Source organism: Lasioglossum baleicum, chromosome 5, assembly GCF_051020765.1.
Source record: "Lasioglossum baleicum chromosome 5, iyLasBale1, whole genome shotgun sequence".
NCBI classification, from domain to species: Eukaryota; Metazoa; Arthropoda; class Insecta; order Hymenoptera; family Halictidae; genus Lasioglossum; species Lasioglossum baleicum.
Window position 1 is genome coordinate 5,601,093 of NC_134933.1, and position 19,881 is coordinate 5,620,973.

The following is a 19,881-nucleotide window of genomic DNA, read 5'->3' on the forward strand; positions in this document are numbered from 1 at the left end:
CTGGTTGACTCGGGATGCAAAATAATTGAACTTTTTGGTCGCACGTTCACGCGCGTGCACTTGATACCAAAGAATCGATATCTGCTCCTGTGCAATGGCGATCATACCGACACAATTGCTGCCAATGATCGCGATCGTACACACGAAAAAGAATGCCACTTCAGTTCTCGATTGATATCAATCCCCTGCTATCGAATTCAACTGTAAATTATACGCTAGTACACCGAGGGATCGTTCGTTTCGAATTATTTATTGCTAAGTGATACTTAAACACAACAACTATTCCCATTTCGTAGTTTTAATTTCATCGTTCATTAAACGTTTGAATCTCCCAGACACATCGTTCGAGCTCTGTACAGTTAACGAGTTAACTGTTAATTGTTTTTACGAATAAGAACGTTTCATTTTTCTCACGAGTAATAATATTATTAATGCTTGTACCATTTTAATTATATTATCATGTTGTTAAATATTGTATTTAATAAAAGATTGGAGTGAAAAACCCTTTGTCGACGCATTAAGAAGACGAGCAGAATTATGATTGATCGTCGATTAATTGTTGGCTGCGGTGTCAATTACAGGCGACTCGAGGTTAGCACGTAACGGCAAATCACTCGACGGCTTCTGTGTCGTGTGATTCAACGGTTAGTTTGCAATTGTTCAATTGGAAGGGGTGGTTGATCCACAAGGAACTAGTCAGCGGATAGTTTAGGAACAATTTTCGTGGACATTGCGAGCTGCAAATTGCGGAACTAAATTGAGAAAATCCAAGAATACAAGTCCAGTTTGTTCAACACTTTTGTCTGCTGACACAGCGACCAAAAAGCAGAATTAAAATAATTTACTCAATGAAATATGCATTTTTAAAAAGTATGACATATGATATTAATTCAATTTTCATGCATCTTGCGGGTCCTCGTCAAAAATTTAAAACACTATATTAATATATGCAGATATGCTAATGCAGAAAAATTAATTTTTAGATTTGCACTCATCATTTTCTCGTCCAAAGATGGATGGTAACACGGACACGGCAATTAAAGTGTTAAAAATCGTTGTTCCATGTTTTGGAAAGAAAAACGCAGTATTGGTTGTAATCAGGGCCTCGTTTAACCTTAGAAGAATTGATAAATTGAGCACTTTAGTTGTCGTTGGACTACCGTTAGCGGAAGTCACCATTTTTGAAGACGGGACATTGAAATAGAATTTAATTTCCTCTCGCGGTACCTTTTACGAATGAAAAGTGAGAGAAAATTGTAAAGTAACTTGTCTTAACTCGAAGCAACTGCCTAAAGTGAAATACTATGACATTATACAATCAATGAATTCTTGTGGAGCAGCACGTGTTTGCGAAAGAATACTGTAGAAGCCTGGAAAACTTTGAACTGGCATTATATAACATACAGCGGGATAAGTGCATCATCATTATTTTTCCATGATTATCTTCCTAATGCGAATTACTTTCAGAGACTGATGAATTGACAGCGGATTGTATGCATTTATTATAAGCAATTTTAAACAGTAAAACTATTATAGAATTTAAAATTAAAGATTAAAATTAAAGATTAAAATTTTTTAAAAATATTAATGAATTTAAAAATACTGTTATATTATTTTCAACCTGTTAAACATATTAAGTAAGAAAATAAATTTCTATTTTACTCTAGTTTGTTGCAATTCATGAAGAAAATTTTTATTTCTTTCACATTTCGTATGAGAAATCCTGCAACATTTTTCTAAAAACGCTGCAAATGGTAAAACATCTTCATTATAAAATAGTATTCTATGCTGGGACAACTCAATTGATTAAATTGCATTCGATTGCGCACTTGATCGTGTCTCGATTGCAAGCTGCAAGTGCGTAAAGGTCTGGAGGTCTATATGTATCTGTCATCTTTAAATTTAGAGTCTCTGTGTCACTAAATCAGATATGCTCGGGACCAGTACGAGCGGGCCTTCAAAATTTCGGCAGAATTGTTGGCGAGACCATGTGATCCGGCCTGGCCGATCTACTTTTATCAGGAAATGCACAATTTAACAATTGTGTCCAATTATTTTTCCAGAGGCCTTGTCTTTGATTGGTCATCTGAGACCGCGCGACTATGTCCCTTTGCCGGCCTCTGGCTTAATTTACCGAATGACCGCACTCGAACGATCGTCGAACTCTTATTTCTGGCACTGTCAATTCAACAGAGTCTTCTATCGTTTTATATGCTGCTGGTAACTGTGCGGATGCCCGTGTGGACGTAACCTTCGCAACTAATGTTTGATGCTCGCTGCCTTAGCACTCAAAGCGATACAAAATCAACTCGATAATTGACTGGGTGAAAGGGACCAGCGCCTCTACGAAGATTCAATGTCATAGTTTCCTGTCATTGTCAGAAAAAATATATTCTAGAGACATCACCTAAAATTGTGGTGATTTATGGAACGTTGAAATCTTCGTTTGTTTCAGACTGCTGCTTCGAACCATCGTCTTTAAAACAGCAACTGCATGCGTCTTAACCGCGAATGCATTTCACGAGACAAGAATGATTGTCGTATCGGTCACTCCAACCTATGTAAATACAATAACAAGAATATTAGTCACAACAGTGACGTATATATAGCTGACACGTTTAATATCGCGGGACCAGCGTGTCTGCAATCGAACTAATTTTTCTTGTCAGTCGCCGAAGAACGAAGAAGAGGTAGTAGACTAAAGAGAATTTAAGGATGTTTTGGAGGTACAATGGGAGATAAAAGTAAAAGAAATTCGAAATCCATCAATATATTGGCAATGAAAGTCATTCATGAGTTCGTATACTTTTTTTTTACACTGTTGCCGCGTTTCCATGCTAGTGAGATGACAACACGATTTTGACGTTTTGCAACAGTTTATCATTTTTTGCTCTGTAACTGTTTAGTGAATCCTAATCATTTTTGAACATAATTAATTACATAATTTTTACTATATTTAAAAAGAACTCGAGTTTCTAGTTGCGGGTTTTCAAGGTTTAAATAGGGTTTCAAGTGGAATTTTATGAATTCTCCATAATAAGACGTGTTAAAATGTGCAAACTTTAAGTTGCTATAATTCTTAAACGGTGCAGTGAATCGAACCCAAACTTTGGTAATTGCATTAATTTAGTAAGAATTATATCGTGTCAAATTTTCAAAAATTTTGTTGCGTTTTTATATACCTCCAGAACATCCTTAATAGAATAGAGATTTTAGTATAATATTGGATTAGCAAATAAGTTCGTTCGGTTTTTGTGATTTATTCCACTCTAAAAAATCGAACGAACTTATTTGGCAACCCAATAGTAATTTAACTTTCTGTGTATTCTTACAATTAGTCTAACAACATTTTAACGAAGTCTTGTAGGACACAGTTCGAAAGGGTGATTCTAATTTCTAAGAAAACAGTTTACCTTCGTCTGGTTGCTAACGGCGAAGAAACAGCAGTTGGGATATCAATTAATGATTACGAACCTACTGCAACCATTGTTATGCGCCAATAGCGATACGCATGATTCAGGTCAGTAGGAGCGCGGTCAACGACATACCACGCAAAGACGATTACGACAAAGTTGTGGCCCGAGTCGCCACAAATCATTTATTTAAAAAACACGCGCATAAATCATCGCACTCCGTTAAGCCTGTTTGTACGCTGAAATGAAACGTTGTCTCTTCCACTGAAAAAGACCGATGTCTTTCATAATGCACAGAGGGTGCATCTCTGAGAAGCCTGAAACCGTCCCTGATCCAAATTGAACCAAACCAACCGTTCGATAGCTGACAGTTTAAGAAAACACATTTTGTGCCAAGAAATTCGTCCGACTCTGTGATTCAACTGCTAGAAAAATATGACCATGAAGTTCCAGGTGAAACTCGATTCTCCCTTATAAAATTACCGTTTGAAGAAGCCTAATTCTGTCGTGAACCACTGAAGATGGTCAGTTTAGATAATGTTGCTGTCAGAAGATCGATCGAACATGTTTTTATCTGGTATTGCGTGACTCATCAAGAGCTTTAAGATGATTACAGAACATTTTGGGTCAATTCGTTTCTCCCCCCCCCCCCCCCGAGATTTCAAGGTCGCCTTCAGAATTTATTTCATCACCGCTTACATAAAATTGTTTATAACTTTACTTGAATTCTTGAATTAACTCGAACAAGTATACATGTATTTCATGCGGCAGTAAATGTAAAAAAGATTGTTTAACAATCACATTGCACGGGAGTTTACTGTATTCGAACTTCATACAAAATAGAGCTTTCTATGGTGTGCGTTGAGAATAAATATAATAAATTAGTTGAAAGAATTCATTTTCTATGGTGTGCGTTGAGAATAAATATAATAAATTAGTTGAAAGAATTCATTCAGTCGAAATGATTTGTGGCGTAGCTTAGGGATTTTTCGGAGTGAACCGGCAAGGTTTGAGGGCCACTGGTTTGCTCGACTAGTCCATTGAATGGTTACAAAGTCACAGTAATCGTAGTAGATAAGTAGCTAATCTAAGAATAGGATGTAACAACGATACAAAGTACAACACGATTCCATAAAGACGATGTACGAGGTGCATACAATTTCCTCAGGACCAAGATGTTATCTCAATTGATCTATGGCCCCACTCTGGCTTGCTCCCCTCGACGACGAATCATTCGCCTTCTGCTCGGCCACCGAGAGTTATCATTTCTTCACTTCGTAACGAACATCTGGCGAGGATGAACCGAAATAGTGAATTCGTCCTCGTCTTCCTGGCCCTGGGCTTATCGGTGATCTACGCAGAATCCGTGACGCCGCGGCTATGTTCTTATCCTGATCGTGAGTATCGGAACGAGTGATCGAAATTGGTCGCATAAAATGTTGTTCCTTATGAAATGTCCGATTCTAACATGTAAATGTTACGAACCGTTTTGATCAACAAACACTAGACTGCAGATTTATTAATTTACCTAAGTTACTCTCTCGGTGAAAAGAATTCAATTTCTATCGTAATACAGTAGAAAAACTTGCAATTCGTTTACATGCTGATTATCATTACGACCGGTGCGTGCGCCGATCAATAGATTGTGTTCACGGAAAAGTTGTGTTCGTTACAAATCGGACTATTCACATCGCATCGACGCATCGACAGTGAAGTTCAGTTTTGTGTCACCTTGTATACAGTGTGCCGATGAAAAACAATCATGTTCACCGTGTTCGAGATTCGTTCGTATATTAGGCAGGTCGTTAGCAGAAGTTTCAATTTAATCATTCCCGATCATGGCAGCAGAATTACATTTTCTAGTTCTCTTGTTCTCATTGTGTAGAATCAGCCAAGTGATAAACGTCGACTGGGATGCGCTTTCAGTATAGAACGGTGCTCGAAAAAATATGGGGCGCGTATTTTTTCATGTCCGCGATCGTTCGCTTTGAAGTGGCGAAAATAGCTCTTCAAATCGGGGATGAAAACGGTCGATTAAATATCTACAGGCCTATTGATCGCGACAGAAAATGTTGGCTGCATTAACAGTGTGTTGTTCGCTGCAGGATTCGTATTGCGAGCGTATTATCCCTTTGTAATCCAGAAAATGTAACTTTGAAGGAACTACTATGTCTTGATGGCGAAAAACGGCGGAAAACTGACAGCATAAATAATAGCAAGAAATACATAGTTTAAGGACGCTCAAAAAGAGAGGATAACTATTTTAATATTATACTATACGATTTGAACTTTTCTGGGGAGCTAGAGCAATTAGTTTTTACTACAGGATGTGAAAAGAAATTTTTTCAAAAATTACAATTGATCGGAATTGTTGAAAAAATACTAAAAGTTGCATTTTCAACTTTTTTATGTGGGCCCATATTGAAAATTTAAAAAATACGTTTTGTCGATCTGTGTCAATTATATGCACTGTGAAAGTTTCATCGAAATCGGTCGATTCGGGAAAAAACGACAGGCATTCAAAGATGTTGGAATCCTTAGATTTATCGCAGTTAGAGGCCGAAAATCGTGGAAATCTGCAATTTTTACCAACTTTAATTTTACAGAATATGTTTAATTCACACAGATCGACAAAACGCATTTTTGAAATTTTCAATATAGGCCCACATAAAAAAGTTGAAAATGCTTCTGTTAGTATTTTTTCAACAATTCCGATCAATTGCAATCTTCGAAAAAATTTCTTTTCACATCCTGTAGTAAAGTAATTGCTCTAGCTTGCCAGAAAAGTTCAAATCGTGTAATACAATATTAAAATAGTTATCGTCTTTTTTAGAGCGTCCTGAAACTTTTGTCCACTACTGTAGATATTCCAACTCCGTGAATGACAATTTCTATGAACTATTCGTTTCAGCTAATACTCCAATAAATTGCACTGTGGAAGAAGTGTTCATAGAACCATGTAAGGAAGCCGCAGACTCGAAGCCATGTAAATTCAGAAGAGGGACTAATACAAATATGACTATTCACTACACACCCAGTAAGTGCAGCTTTGAGATTTTACTGTAGTTTACTGTAAGAAAACATTAGCTAATTCGAAGTGTATAATTCTTTTTGCAGATTTCTCGTCAGCCGTAATGACGGGTCGAGTATTTTGGGCAAGTCCACTGACAGATATTCCATTCCTGGGAATGGATCCTAATGCTTGTTTGTCGACTTCATGCCCTGTCAAAGCAAATGAGCGAAATACATTCTTTACGGAAATACCGATTTTAAAAAAATACCCTGTTGTAAGTGAATAAAATTTCTATAGATAATATTATTCCCTCAAATAATATTAGATAGATAAATTTTCATATTAATTTAATGATATTTTAAAACAATACTAAATTCTATATAAAATTTCTATAAATAATATTACCCCCTCAAATAATATTAGATACATTTTTCATAGTAATTTAATGATTATTAAAGCCTTTGTAATTTCTATAGTCATACTTGACACGTTATCTATCTGCGATTGTTTCATAGTTTTTGAAAGTCTATGATTTGTAGCTACATAAATGTTTCTCGAGAAATATTTCAGTAACAGTAATCGTGAATAAGGGATCACTCTTAATAACGTCAACCAATTGTTGTTCTTTGAATGATTAAAAAAAAAAAAATATTACAGTAAAAGTCTGCTAATGTTTCTACAGCTCTACGTTTTGCTTAGCCATTTTTACCATAAATTGTAGAATCTGCAGTCCCTATATTAACAGCAGTTATTCAATAGTTTGTAAACACCTACAGAACACAGTTAATAATTTCTTAATAAGTTTTCAAATATATATATATCAATAGCAATTTCAATCGTAAATTAGAAGGTCACACCCAATAAAGTCATCTAATAATTTTTTCGGAATGATTATTCAAATAACACGCTTCCGGCATGTAAAGTATTTGTTATGATCATTAATTTGCATTTCATCACAATTATTCCTTTGCTATTTGATATAAAGAAGTTGTATTGAATAATTGAAGTTGTATTAAATAACATTACAGTATTCACAAACATTCGCTTTTGTTTCAGAGGATGTATGACCTCAAGTGGAGAATATGGAACGAACAAAATCAAGAGTGTTGTTTCATGTTTCAAATTAAGATAACCAAGTGATGTTGAACACATGTGATTTACCATTATATGGTGCTCAATTAATGATAATTTCCGATTCGATAAATTTGTCGAATAAACCTTTCATTAAACCTGAAACCGCATTTTCCTGTTTCTCCGCATTTATATTGTTTCCTAACCACGTGGTGTCGCGTTTGTGTATTTCATATATTGAAAATGTTATTTTCACTCTACATATATTTAAGTCCGCTTACAATTTGTATGGATTGCGCAACATGTAAGACAGCCGCAATCACTATCGTTAAATTTCTTGGTATTGCTTTGGCGATAAGATGAATGCTCTATTTTAATCACAATCTCGTTTGAAAAGAGACGTAAAAGTTTGGCTCGTAAAAACTGTTAACACTATGGGAACAAAAATTAAAAAATATGTATATACGCGTATAAGTTTTAATTACTAAAGAATGAAAGAAAAATATATATTATTTAAACCGTTAAACGACGTGCTTATAACTTTAGAAACTAGATACGCGATTGGAACAGTCGTCGCAATGTTCCTCTTCAAAGGATTAATTATTTGTCGTAAGGTAGTAGAAGATTGAAATTTGTCTATTCTCATAACACACGATGTTCTGCTTTGATATATCTACAACAAAAAACAAAATTTAAAAAGAAACGCTGCGGATAGGATTCGAACCTATGCGGGAAAAACCCATTGGATTTCGAGTCCAACTCCTTAACCACTCGGACACCGCAGCTTACGCTCATTGCCTTATAAATTTTGGATGCTATGCTGCATTAGTTAGAATAAAGTGAAATACAATGTTTATAATAAATACAAATATTTGTTAACCAATCGAGATATACCTAACAAAGAAAATAAAACATCACGTCGTCCATTAAACCTTTGAAATAAATATATGTACATAGTCCTATATATTGAACACAGTATTGATAAATATTATGTAGTATATGTATAAGTATGTAAGTATAAATATATATATACCGCTATATTATAAATTGTCTAGATATATTCCTTTCTCACTTATAGTGTAAATCAAGTTATAATTTAAATGACTGATTTAATCAGTATATTGATAGCTACAATAATATTAAAAATCAATTTGAATTAATTTTTTATTTTTTGTTCATCTGAGGTGAAAAATTTCACAACTCCGTTTGAAGTGAAAAAATATTTTAACGACATTGTACTGCTCACTTGCACTTATACCAAACAAAAAATCTATTAATTGTTACAAAAGCAAACAAGACTCATTGTTTATTGCTTAAATGGAAAAATAGCGGCACTCCATGCAGCGGCAAACCGCTTAAACTGGTAAACAAACATTATCTACAGACGGTTATTCTTAAAAAACAGTGCTTCTTATTATCGATCCCCGATAATATTGAGCACGGACCGCGCGATCGAAAACTTACCTGCATCCCTTCAATTAAATCACTAAATCACCGACCAGATACTATTAAAGACTGCCAGCCTTATGGGAGGTCGTGTCACTCGAATATTTCGGTGTTCTCTTACGCCCTCTAGGATATATTCTGACTGGAGTGAGAAACAGAAGGCCATCGACATGATCTCGTCGGTGCAGAAGGCTACTTAGGAGATTCTCGTCGGTGAGAAGGCAAATCGTCACGGAACCATATTGATCATCATGAATTGTTACATTCTGTACCGAGCAGATATTTCAGACGATGTTGGTTTCAATATTAAAAGCAAAACTCAAGGACAAAGAATTCCTAGAAATATATTATTGAAGCATAATTTTTTAGGAAAATCAACAATTCCTATTTCAAATTTTATACGAGACACCTCAGTTTGTAATTTCAAAACATTTCATAAACGAGAATTATTACCTTTCACTTTTTTATACATAAATGTTCCAAGAATCGATCTGCACAGAAATATTTTGAAAAGACTTTACTTTTTTGAATAAATTAATGCGTGCGAAAGTTCATGGTTTAAAAGTTATTCTATATTTCGAGTTTTATTGTCTATTTTTACGAAAAAATTAGATGGCAAGGTGGTCAAGGGAGTGCTCGTTAACATCATTAGAAAAAGGAATTGTTATAAACATTAAACAGCCAGATATAATAAATTTATCTGTGAATTGTATCGAATAAATTAATGCGTGCGAATGTTATGGTTTAAAAGTTATTACGTATCACGAAAACTATTAGCCACTTTGACTAAAAAATTAGGTGGTCAGATAGCCAAGGGATTGCTTGTGGACATCGCTGTAAAATAGAATTGTTATAAACATTAACCAGCTGGAAATAATAAATTTATCAATAATTGTCACAGCGATCGACATCGATCGATATTCGGCGGAGTGGGGGGCGCCGCTCGAGCTCGGCAGATCGGCGAGAGCTCACCGGTGGTCAGTCAGTCGGGGCGGGGGAAGCGGGGTGAGCGGACGTGCTGCGTGACCAGGAGCGCCAGGAGAACCGGAGGGACCAGAGGTGGACCAGAGGTGGACCAGAGGTGGACTAGAGGTCATCTACAGTTACCCTGGCCTACCTTCAACTGTCAATTCAAGGAACAACGGTAAGTTTGATTACTAATATTTTTCAAAACTTCTTTTGTCTTTTTAAACTCGTCCTTCATACTTTTGAAATTTTTATCGAGACTTTCAATGAAGACTATCGAGTCTTCTTCAAATTTATCAATTTTATTCTTTATAAAAATTACATTTTGAGCGTCCCACTCGTATGCAGGATTATAATTGCTCTTGTGAGCTGCTTCGTTGGTTGTTTTCGCACTCGTGTGCATGGTAAGGTTTGCGCTTATGTGCGGGTTTATATTTGCTCTCGTGAGCTGGTTACATTCGCATTCGTGTGCGTGATTTAATTCCGTATTCAACTGCATTGTTTCTAAATACGATTAGTCTGTTTCAGCTAGATTACAACAGCCCGCTGCTAACAAAGACGACACACCAAATGAAGAGGACACATCAACGAAGAGGAAGAAGACTACAGTGTATTTTGAAGTTTGTTATATACGATCTATATATTAAGATTGTATATCATCGTTGTCAATATGTCGTGTTTCACAAGTCCCTCTTCCTACAAATTTTCTCATCTTGTTTGAAATTGGCATTCCTCCGATCGGAGGTCCCCCAGGGGCTCACTCACGGATGGTGCCGTGAGTGAGTACGGGGTGTCGCGTCCCCGGGGTACCCGAATCGCCTATAGGCCGCACCCGTGTGCGGGGTTAGTTTGGCTCTCGTGAGCTGGTTAGATTCGCACTCGTGTGCGGGGTTAGTTTGGTTCTCGTGAACTGGTTCTAGGTTTGCTCTCGTGAGCGGGTATTAGGTTTGCACTCGTGTACAGGGTTATGTATTGTTATGTCTAACTATATTATTAGTCTGTTTCAGCTAGAATACACCAAGAAGAACTCATACCAAGAAGAAGACATACCAAGAAGAGGACACACCAAGAAGAGGACGTACCACGAAGTTGTAGTTTTATTTGCCGAGGGAGGTCCCCCAGGGGCTCACTCACGGCCACATCCGTGAGTGAGTACGGGGAGTCGCGTCCCCGGGGTACCCGAATCGCCTATAGGCCGCACCCGTGTGCGGGGTTAGTTTGGCTCTCGTGAGCTGGTGTTAGGTTGGCTCTCGTGAGCTGGTTAGATTCGCACTCGTGTGCGGGGTTAGTTTGGTTCTCGTGAACTGGTTCTAGGTTTGCTCTCGTGAGCGGGTATTAGGTTTGCACTCGTGTGCAGGGTTATGTATTGTTATGTCTAACTATATTATTAGTCTGTTTCAGCTAGAATACACCAAGAAGAAGTCATACCAAGAAGAAGATATACCAAGAAGAGGACACACCAAGGAGAGGACATACCAAGAAGAGGACACACTTCGAAGGGAACACACTAAGAAGAGGACACACCAAGAAGAGGACACACCAAGAAGAGGACGTACCACGAAGTTGTAGTTTTATTCGCCGTGGGAGGTCCCCCAGGGGCTCACTCACGGCCGCATCCGTGAGTGAGTACGGGGAGTCGCGTCCCCGGGGTACCCGAATCGCCGATAGGCCGCACTCGAGTAAGTCGAGTAATTATTGTCTTAAATTCACGTTACTCGTTTTCTTGATTCCGACACAGCAGAAGACCTTGCTTGTATGTACCAGACCGATTGGAGCCGGTATTCGGCGTCGATACATTGAGAGGGGTGGTTCATTGAGACCTGTTCACTCGTATTGCCATTCTCTCTGTTCGTAATCCTACCCACGTTACCTCAATGCTTTGCGTTGCCTGGTGGCAGGTAGTTGGCAGAGAAATTCTCTGTTCGTCATCCTACCCACGTCATCTCAATGCATTGCGTTGCCTGGTGGCAGGTAGTTGGCAGAGAGATGGTGTTACGTTTGAACACTTCTCACTGTCCATTCCTCTTGGTGAGGACACGTCAGGTATCGGCTCTGACCGGAGCTGCACTGCAAGCATTGTACGCGCCGCGTCACCTTCGAACCAGAGCCTTCTGCTCTGGTTCGCTCTAGTTTCTCACTTTGAAAGAATCAGAGCCTTCTGCCTGATTCGCCTTTGATCCCCCGTGGATCGGAGACTTCTTCTCCGATTCACACCTTCTGCCCCGCGATAATTACTCGACATACTTGCGTAATTTAGTATAAGTGCGTCGCTGTAAGAAAGGGAGCCAGAAGGAATATTGCATTCGTTCTGACTCCCTTTCGGGTCTCTCGTGCAGCAACCTCCTCGTGGTGAGACCTGGGCAATCGTTATTATCCTCTATTCGTAAGAACTTTTAGTGTCTTATGAATAAAGGATAATATCGAGCTAATAGCTGCACATTTAATAAATATGTTGATTTTTCAATAAATTCTATCCCTATACCTATTGTCTTCCATAAGATTTTGCAATTTCACCTTCATTCAGATAGAATATATGTATTATCCAAGCTGATTTGCCCCGGGCGTGAACAAGGTCATATATCGTCTGGTTCTATTTAGGTAAAGAGACGCGATAGTATTTCGTCGGTGATAGTATTATAAGGCAATTACAGAATGGGTAATGTGAGCATTCTATACTATATCATTCTTCTTCTACTTGACGAGTATCTCGTTCGTGTCGCCCGAATATTTCGGAGTTTTTTACGCCCTCTAGTATATATTCTGGCTCCATCCAGAGAAACAGAAGGCCACCTACGGCATTTTGTCGGTGAAGAAGACCATTGAGGAGATTCTCGTCGCGATGTATCGGTGAGAATGCGAATTATCAGGAAACCATATAAATTATTATTAAATGTTACATTCTCCGCCATATTTCAGACGATGTTTTGGCATTATTGTGGCACTATTTCGAATTTTTAGCGATGTGGTATATCAGATCACTGTAACTTTCACGTTATCCCCGCGCCCGTCGCGCCCGGTTACCCGTCCCCCTGAATAACACAGGGGCTGGGAGTCTTTAATAGTATCTCGTCGGTGACGAAACCATATCGATTATTATTAAATGTTACATACTCCGCCAAATTTCAGACGATGTTTTGGCACTATTTTTGCACTATTTAGAACTTTTAGCGATGTGGTATTACCGATCACTGTAAGTTCCACGTTATCCCCGCACCCAAGTCACTGGTATCGCTGAATAGCACAGGGGCTGGCAGTCGTTAGTAGTATCTCGTCGGTGACAAAGGTTCATTTTCATTAAAAAAATGTGCCCGAAGCACATGTCATTTTCTACCTTACAAACATAACACAAGATTACCCCGTTTTTTCAAATAACCAGCTGTAGATAACATTTGTCTTCCAGGTTTAGTGTTTCGCCACTATATGGAATAGCGCTATTTGAATTTGATTTTTAAATAGTGTCTTATGGCAAATTCGGCTAAAGGATCATTTAGTACTCAGGACATCGGAATTGTACAAGTGCTTATTGAGAACTACTGAAGGGACTAAGAACGGGTCCTGGGAAGAGAACAGTCTAGAATCTACTCGAGGAGATATACATAGAGTCTACGCGTGTTCCGGTTTTCATTATTAATACTGAAATCTCGATGAAATACCCGTCGCGGTGTCAAACTTTGATTAAAATGTATTAAGCCATATCCAAGCGGAAAAAGAAACCAAAAAAGGAAATCACGTCGACTCGGCGGAACTTTTATCACCGTGAAATTATTCACTTCACGGTTCACCCGTGTAAAGCGGTCTCCGCTGGTTCCGGGGGTTTAACGCACTTTTTCACCCTCTTTTCCCGACCTTTCGAAACATTTTTTGAAGACATTTTTCAGCTGGCTCGTCGTTTGTCCATTGACGTTCCTTTCGCCAACTACTATTTGCCCTACGCAAAAACGAGTTCCATTCACGAAACTTTCGACTTTCTGTGACTGGAGGGGAAAAAACATGCAAAGAAAAAGTAGACTAAACGTCGGTAGCACAGACTTCGATTTGATTTTTCGGGGACGCAAACTGCGCTTAGTTAGTTAAAGCATGCTCCTGATACTCGTTTCGCGCGATCGAAGCAGACAAAATCTAACGCAGACCCTCTAGAGAGCCATCGTATACGACGCAGACTTCTGTTCCTCAGTTAAAAACCGAAAACCAAATATTTGTAATACTCTGTATAATATTTACTAGCAAAACACGTAGGACTTTTCAAACACGTTCATTTTTGTGAAGATTACATATTTCGTAAAGGTTTAAAGATTTATGATTACGATGTATAGATTTTTCTCAAAGACGAAAATGTGAGTTCAATCGAATGAGACTTATAAAAGATATTTTTGCCAGTATCATTTTTAGAAAAGAAGCTTTAAAAGTTTAATTTGATACTTTTCTCGTGTAGAAGAGAATGCGCACTGTGATTTTTATATACAATAATTGTTATATTTTATGCGTATAAGAATAGAGAAAGAAAACTAAAGACAACAAGCAATTGTATATGCACTCGTAGCTTAGAGTTTAATTTTCGAATGTATAAACGTTGAAAATGTGCCCAAGAAATCTGCTTGTCACAATTTCAACGTTTCCAGAGGAGAGTTCAACTGGAACATGTATTTTTCTACTTTCAAGAAAATAAACACTATATTTCGTAATACGTTTCTCGGAACAGAAAATATAATAGTCATAGCCAGCTAAAAATCATTTAGGTAATTACTTGAGAGGAGCGTAGGAGGGGTTGTTTGATAGAATAACAAGAGACCAAATTGTTTAGCATTTTACAAACAAGAGCAGCGATGCTTTTAATTTTCAAATTATCGTTTGGACATGTTTTATTTGTTGTGAACCCTCGCGGCCGTTTGTATGCTCGAGGAAATGGAGTAAGCAAGAGACGAGCTGTTTGTTCTGTCAATGACTCGTTCCCGAAGCGCCCCTTTTCGTTTCCCGTGATGGATGCGCGAGCATTGCGGACGTATGTGGCTTGACACAGCAAACAGAGTCGATAAATTAGCTTCAAGACAAAAACCGTACAATTCCTTGAGTGGTGCACTGGATGGATGCAATTGACTGACACGATACGTCAGGGGTTTATTAACCATTCCCACTCTCCCCCCCTCTCTCTCTCTCTCTCTCTGTTACTCTTTTTCGCTGATCGCTCAATGGACCACGCGTCGCCTGCCTGACGTTATGGGCTAATTTTGCGGTTCGCATAATTTCCCTGAAAGGCCAACGCGATTTCGGACCGGTGAACGTCAACAACATTTACGCATGCCGAGACGAGGGTATACTTAATCGATTACGCAATTATTGTTAGGTAATGTCCTATCGACTATTAAGCCTGCACACACGAGCATTTACTTCGCTCGTTAGCTGTTGACGTATTAACCTACGACTCACTGTGGTGGTGTCTCTTCGCACTTACACGAACTCAAAATTTATGGATATGAAGTTTCGAGATACCTCCCACAGCTGAAAAAAATGGTCTCCGAGCAACTACAAATTTAGAATAAATGTTTCTCGTCTAAAACTGTTTACACTTCTTGTCTCAATCCGATTATAACCACATATTATATCTCTTGTAACCCTCATAAGTTCTATCTGAACAATTGCATCTGTTTTATATTTCTATTCAATAAGTGGTATATTCAATAACTTGGTACGTTTTTTTTTAAAAAAGTGTACAGGTAAAATGGTACGACATCTTGTTTTAATAGTCCAAAGAATGATCTGTTTACGATGACACTGCTGAAAATAATTAATTATCTTATCTTTCAGTCAGATTGCCAAACGCAAGGCTTGACACGGTTTCGAAAATAATTGCTAAATACTCTTATACATATGTACATGTGTCTAAAAGTTCTAACAAAAACAATTACGAAGAACTTACACCTATTTGAAATTGAAGTTCTAATAAATACAATTATGAAGAACTTCGATTTCAAATAGTTGTTCGAAGAAATAAAGAAAGAAAGGTTCTTCATAATTATGTTAAGATCCGAAATCGATATTATAACCGTTTCCAAGCGTTGGTCAAACGGGAGAGATCGCTCAGCTTATGAAGGAGCTTTGATTTATCATACAAAGAAGAGAGAGGTCTTTCACATTAAGAGAGCTCACTAACACAAAGGCTGCATGTACTACGAAATTCCCGGAATTTCGTATAATTTTGGAAGAATTTCGTGAAACACCGTTCCCGAGATCCAGTCGAGTTTATGACTATGGAAAAATAGAAATTTCGTTCGAAGGGAACACGATGCACCGAAAGAGGTAGCGGGGGAATTTTGTGGTTTTCACAGATTCCCGGAATTTGACCTAATTTCCCTCGGATCCCCATGAGTCGAATTTCGCGGTTTTCAGAAATTCTTGAACCGAAGAACGCAATTACCGGCAATTTTGAAGGTGGGCTTTCACCTTTCTTACTGCGAATATTAAGGAGTCCAATTACAGTGAAAGGAATTAATGTTTGGACGCTCTAAAAAAGACGATAACTTTTTTAATATCGCACTATACGGTTTGAACTTTTTTGGGAAGCTAGAGCAATTAGTTTTCTACAGGATGTGGAAAGAATTGTAGAAATAATACTAAAACTTGCATTTTACAACTTCTTTATGTGGGCCGATATTAAAAATTTTTTAAATATGTTTTGTAGATCTGTGTAAATTATATGCACTGTGAAAGTTTCATCGAAATCGGTTGATGCGGGAAAAAACGACAGGCACATTGAAAGATGAAAGAATTCTTAGATTTATTGCAGTTAGAGGCCGAAAATCTTTAAACGTTTGTAACTCATTGCAACATCGTCCGATTTTGACGAAATTTTCAGAACATGTTTAATTGACACAGATCAATTGCAATTTTTGAAGAAATTTCTTTTCACATCGTATAGTAAATCGTATAGTACCATATTAAAAAAGTTATCGTCTCTTTTAGAGCGTCCGAATATTAATTCGTTTCACTGTATATGCCAATATATACTATTAATTAGTTTAACTAAATTGGATTGCAATAATTAACAATTGTGATTAGTAGTTCTGATGATTAATACGAACGAAATAAACGAGACCCGGGAGAAGGAAACAATTTTCCCGAGGAGCTCAAGGTGCTAATCGAAAGGATATTTCCTTCGATGCACGGTGAAACGCGGTTTATTCTAAGATCGCAAACGAACAGTGGGCCTCGATCATAATACAGTGGCAACAGACTCGGGCCGAGTCGTTTCGGATTATAGAAAATCCTGCTGCAAGTACTGTACCGAAGAAAGTCTCGGGGAGGATGAGTGGAAAGGCAATCGAGATATTAAATAAACGACTACCGTTTTATTATCCGGTGCAAGAAAGTCAGACGGGGTTGGGGTTCGCAATGGGGGCAAGGGGAGGGAAGATTGCTCGTCCCGAGTCTACATTGTCATCAGCTTCGTGTCCCATTTTGTGGCCAACGGACGACGAAGACGACTGCCGGAGAAGCAGAACAATAAGCACGAGTGGCAGACGAAGACCTACCGACTTATTAATCAACCTTTAGGGATCGTCCGCTGAAAGAACAAGACCCGTGGGGGTGGAGGGCTCTCTGTAATGCTGTCCAACTTCCGACGATATTCCCGTGACTTATTAATGACCTCTGTTTCCACGGAGAAGATGAGAGGCAGCACGGCGTCTATTTTACCCCATGATTCAATGCGATTTATTAAATGGACAGTGTCAGCTGCGGTGAGACGTTTGTGCATTTATGCTGATCAAGAATTTTTTCGAGCAAAAGACATCTGCTGCTAACACGCTCCCATCAACGCACCCATGCTCGTCCAAATTAAGTGCTTCTTTCTTTCGTTCGTTGCCAGAATTCTCGAATATTAGAGAAGAGAAATTATTTCACAATCGCAAAACAGAAAATGTCGAAATGATATTATTGTTAAAAGTGCGCACGTCGAAACTAGGTGAAATGAACGGATAACGTACGATGAAGGCTTTATATTCTTCCTTTCTCGAAAAATTGAGAAACGGCGAAGATCGTTTGACATTTCGAGAGATCCACCTCGTATCGATCTCTTCGCACGTTGCCGGCTCTCGCGGAGGCCGGGAAGAGTGAAACGAATCGTGAAACGAACGAAAGAGTTTAACAAACTCTCGCGAGCGTTCAAGTGGAGGGCGCATTGCCAAAAATTTGTTCCCCGGCAACGGTTTCCAGATTTCCCGGCAATAAAAGCGTTTCGGGGACTTCTGCTTTGAGCTTATTGAGTAGGGCCACGTTGGAAAAATAAGTCCTAGATGGTTGGAGAAGAAGAAGAACGGAAAGACGCGCTCTCTATTAGGTCCCTGCTCATATTACACCATTTATGAAGTTACAGGACGCTTTTATGCGTTGTCATAAATTTTATTGCAATCCTCTGAAATGCACAGTGTTCCCAGATAGTATCGTTGCGTTTTGTGATTCATTTTAACAATCATAGAACGCGATACCTTCAGTTATTATAAGAAATCTGCGTTCTCGTTGCTTTGTACTTTTTAAAGTTTCTCCATGGACCAGAGATTGCGTGGTGATTTACTGTTTGCAAAGAACGGGCCTTTGATGGAAAGTTGGCAAACTTTAAAATACGAGCGAATCGCTGTGGGAGATTTCGTATGCGAATTATGTAAAGGGAACAAAGTTGCGTAATGCTTTCGAGTGGTTTGTTAAGAGAGCGAGGAGAATAGAAGAGGATTTTATTCAACTCGATGTGCTTACTTTTATCTGTTACATACGAACGCCGCGCCGGTATCGCGGATGAACTTTCGTTTCTTCGCGGGTTCTGCGTGAAACGGTGCTGCGAACGGAACGTAGTAGCTGGATTTTGCGAGTTCTCCCTCAAATTCTGTCACGTCTCTATCGTCCGTTTCTGTCGTCGTTCCGCGACTGAATGGCGGAGCCGAGTGGGATCGTAACAATGAAGCGGTAGGTAGAAAGCTGGGAGCTAAAATAATCCAGGAATCCGAGGATTACCATATCACGAACCACTCGTGCGAGCACTATTCGCTTCACGCATCAAACTTTCCAATTAAATCATAAACATTCATTTTTTAAAGATGGATTTTCGATAGGGACTGTGGGAGAACGTGTTTTAACTCTTAGTTTACAAGTTTTATAATACGGAAACGAGCATACAATATTTTGTTCGTTTTCTTATTTCCGCTTTGTTTTTTACCACTTCTGGAATAAGGTATTGCTCATGCACAAGAAGAATGTCATAAATATAAAAATACAAATTTTACAGGACCTTTGATAGTTTAACTAGCTGTGGCTGCAAGTAAAAACAAATAGAATATTATATTATTTGATCAACACTGTTTAAAAATACAATTATTGATTTGATTATTTATTGTTTCGCGGAAACTAATATACAGAATTACCTTTAGAGATCGTTGCTCCTTTATCGAGATTTTATGATGCTGTATATTACGTACTGTTCCATATAACCTTTATTGAAAATCGCTATTACACAAATGGATCATTGGAACTCCTGCAACCCCTATAACCCAATCATTTTTTACTCTTGAAAAATGTGATATTAAATAGACCGTAACTTTCGGATATAAATTGGCAATTGATTTAGATTACATCTAGTATTGTTTAATTGATGTCGCAGATGATCGAACCAAGGGCGGGATAGTTTATGATCCTCGCTCTCCCCCTGCTTGCGTCATGGAGAATATTTTTACTTCGCTTCTCGGGAGAGAGGCCAATAATTTAATTACATCGTCATAAATTTCGATACTGTCACTTGAGTAAGGTACCGACTAAGTGGTAGAAATACCGCGGAGGCAATCGTGCGGAGTTAGGCGTGTCGAAAACCATTTTTCCTGTCAACCATTCTCTCCCTATGGGGTAGGATTACAACATTTTTCAAAGAGTTTCATCACCGCGAAGTAAACGAGAAATTAATTGACAAATTTCCATTAACTATTTTTTATCACA

At 38.3% G+C, this 19,881-nt stretch overlaps 1 protein-coding gene and 1 non-coding gene across 2 annotated transcripts; one reads left to right on the forward strand and one right to left on the reverse strand.

Moving 5' to 3' along the window:
• Positions 1-3,496: 3,496 nt before the first annotated feature.
• Positions 3,497-7,662, forward strand: LOC143208574 (MD-2-related lipid-recognition protein). The gene is made up of 5 exons (XM_076423050.1): positions 3,497-3,520; positions 4,582-4,810; positions 6,325-6,450; positions 6,531-6,700; positions 7,483-7,662. Exons 1-5 carry the CDS (start codon positions 3,512-3,514, stop codon positions 7,564-7,566), a joined length of 618 nt encoding a protein of 205 aa, XP_076279165.1. The 5' UTR covers positions 3,497-3,511; the 3' UTR covers positions 7,567-7,662.
• Positions 7,663-8,200: 538 nt separating this feature from the next.
• Trnas-cga (transfer RNA serine (anticodon CGA)) lies at positions 8,201-8,282 on the reverse strand. Its single transcript has one exon. It is a non-coding gene; the product is annotated as a tRNA-Ser (tRNA).
• Between the last annotated feature and the right edge of the window lie 11,599 nt (positions 8,283-19,881).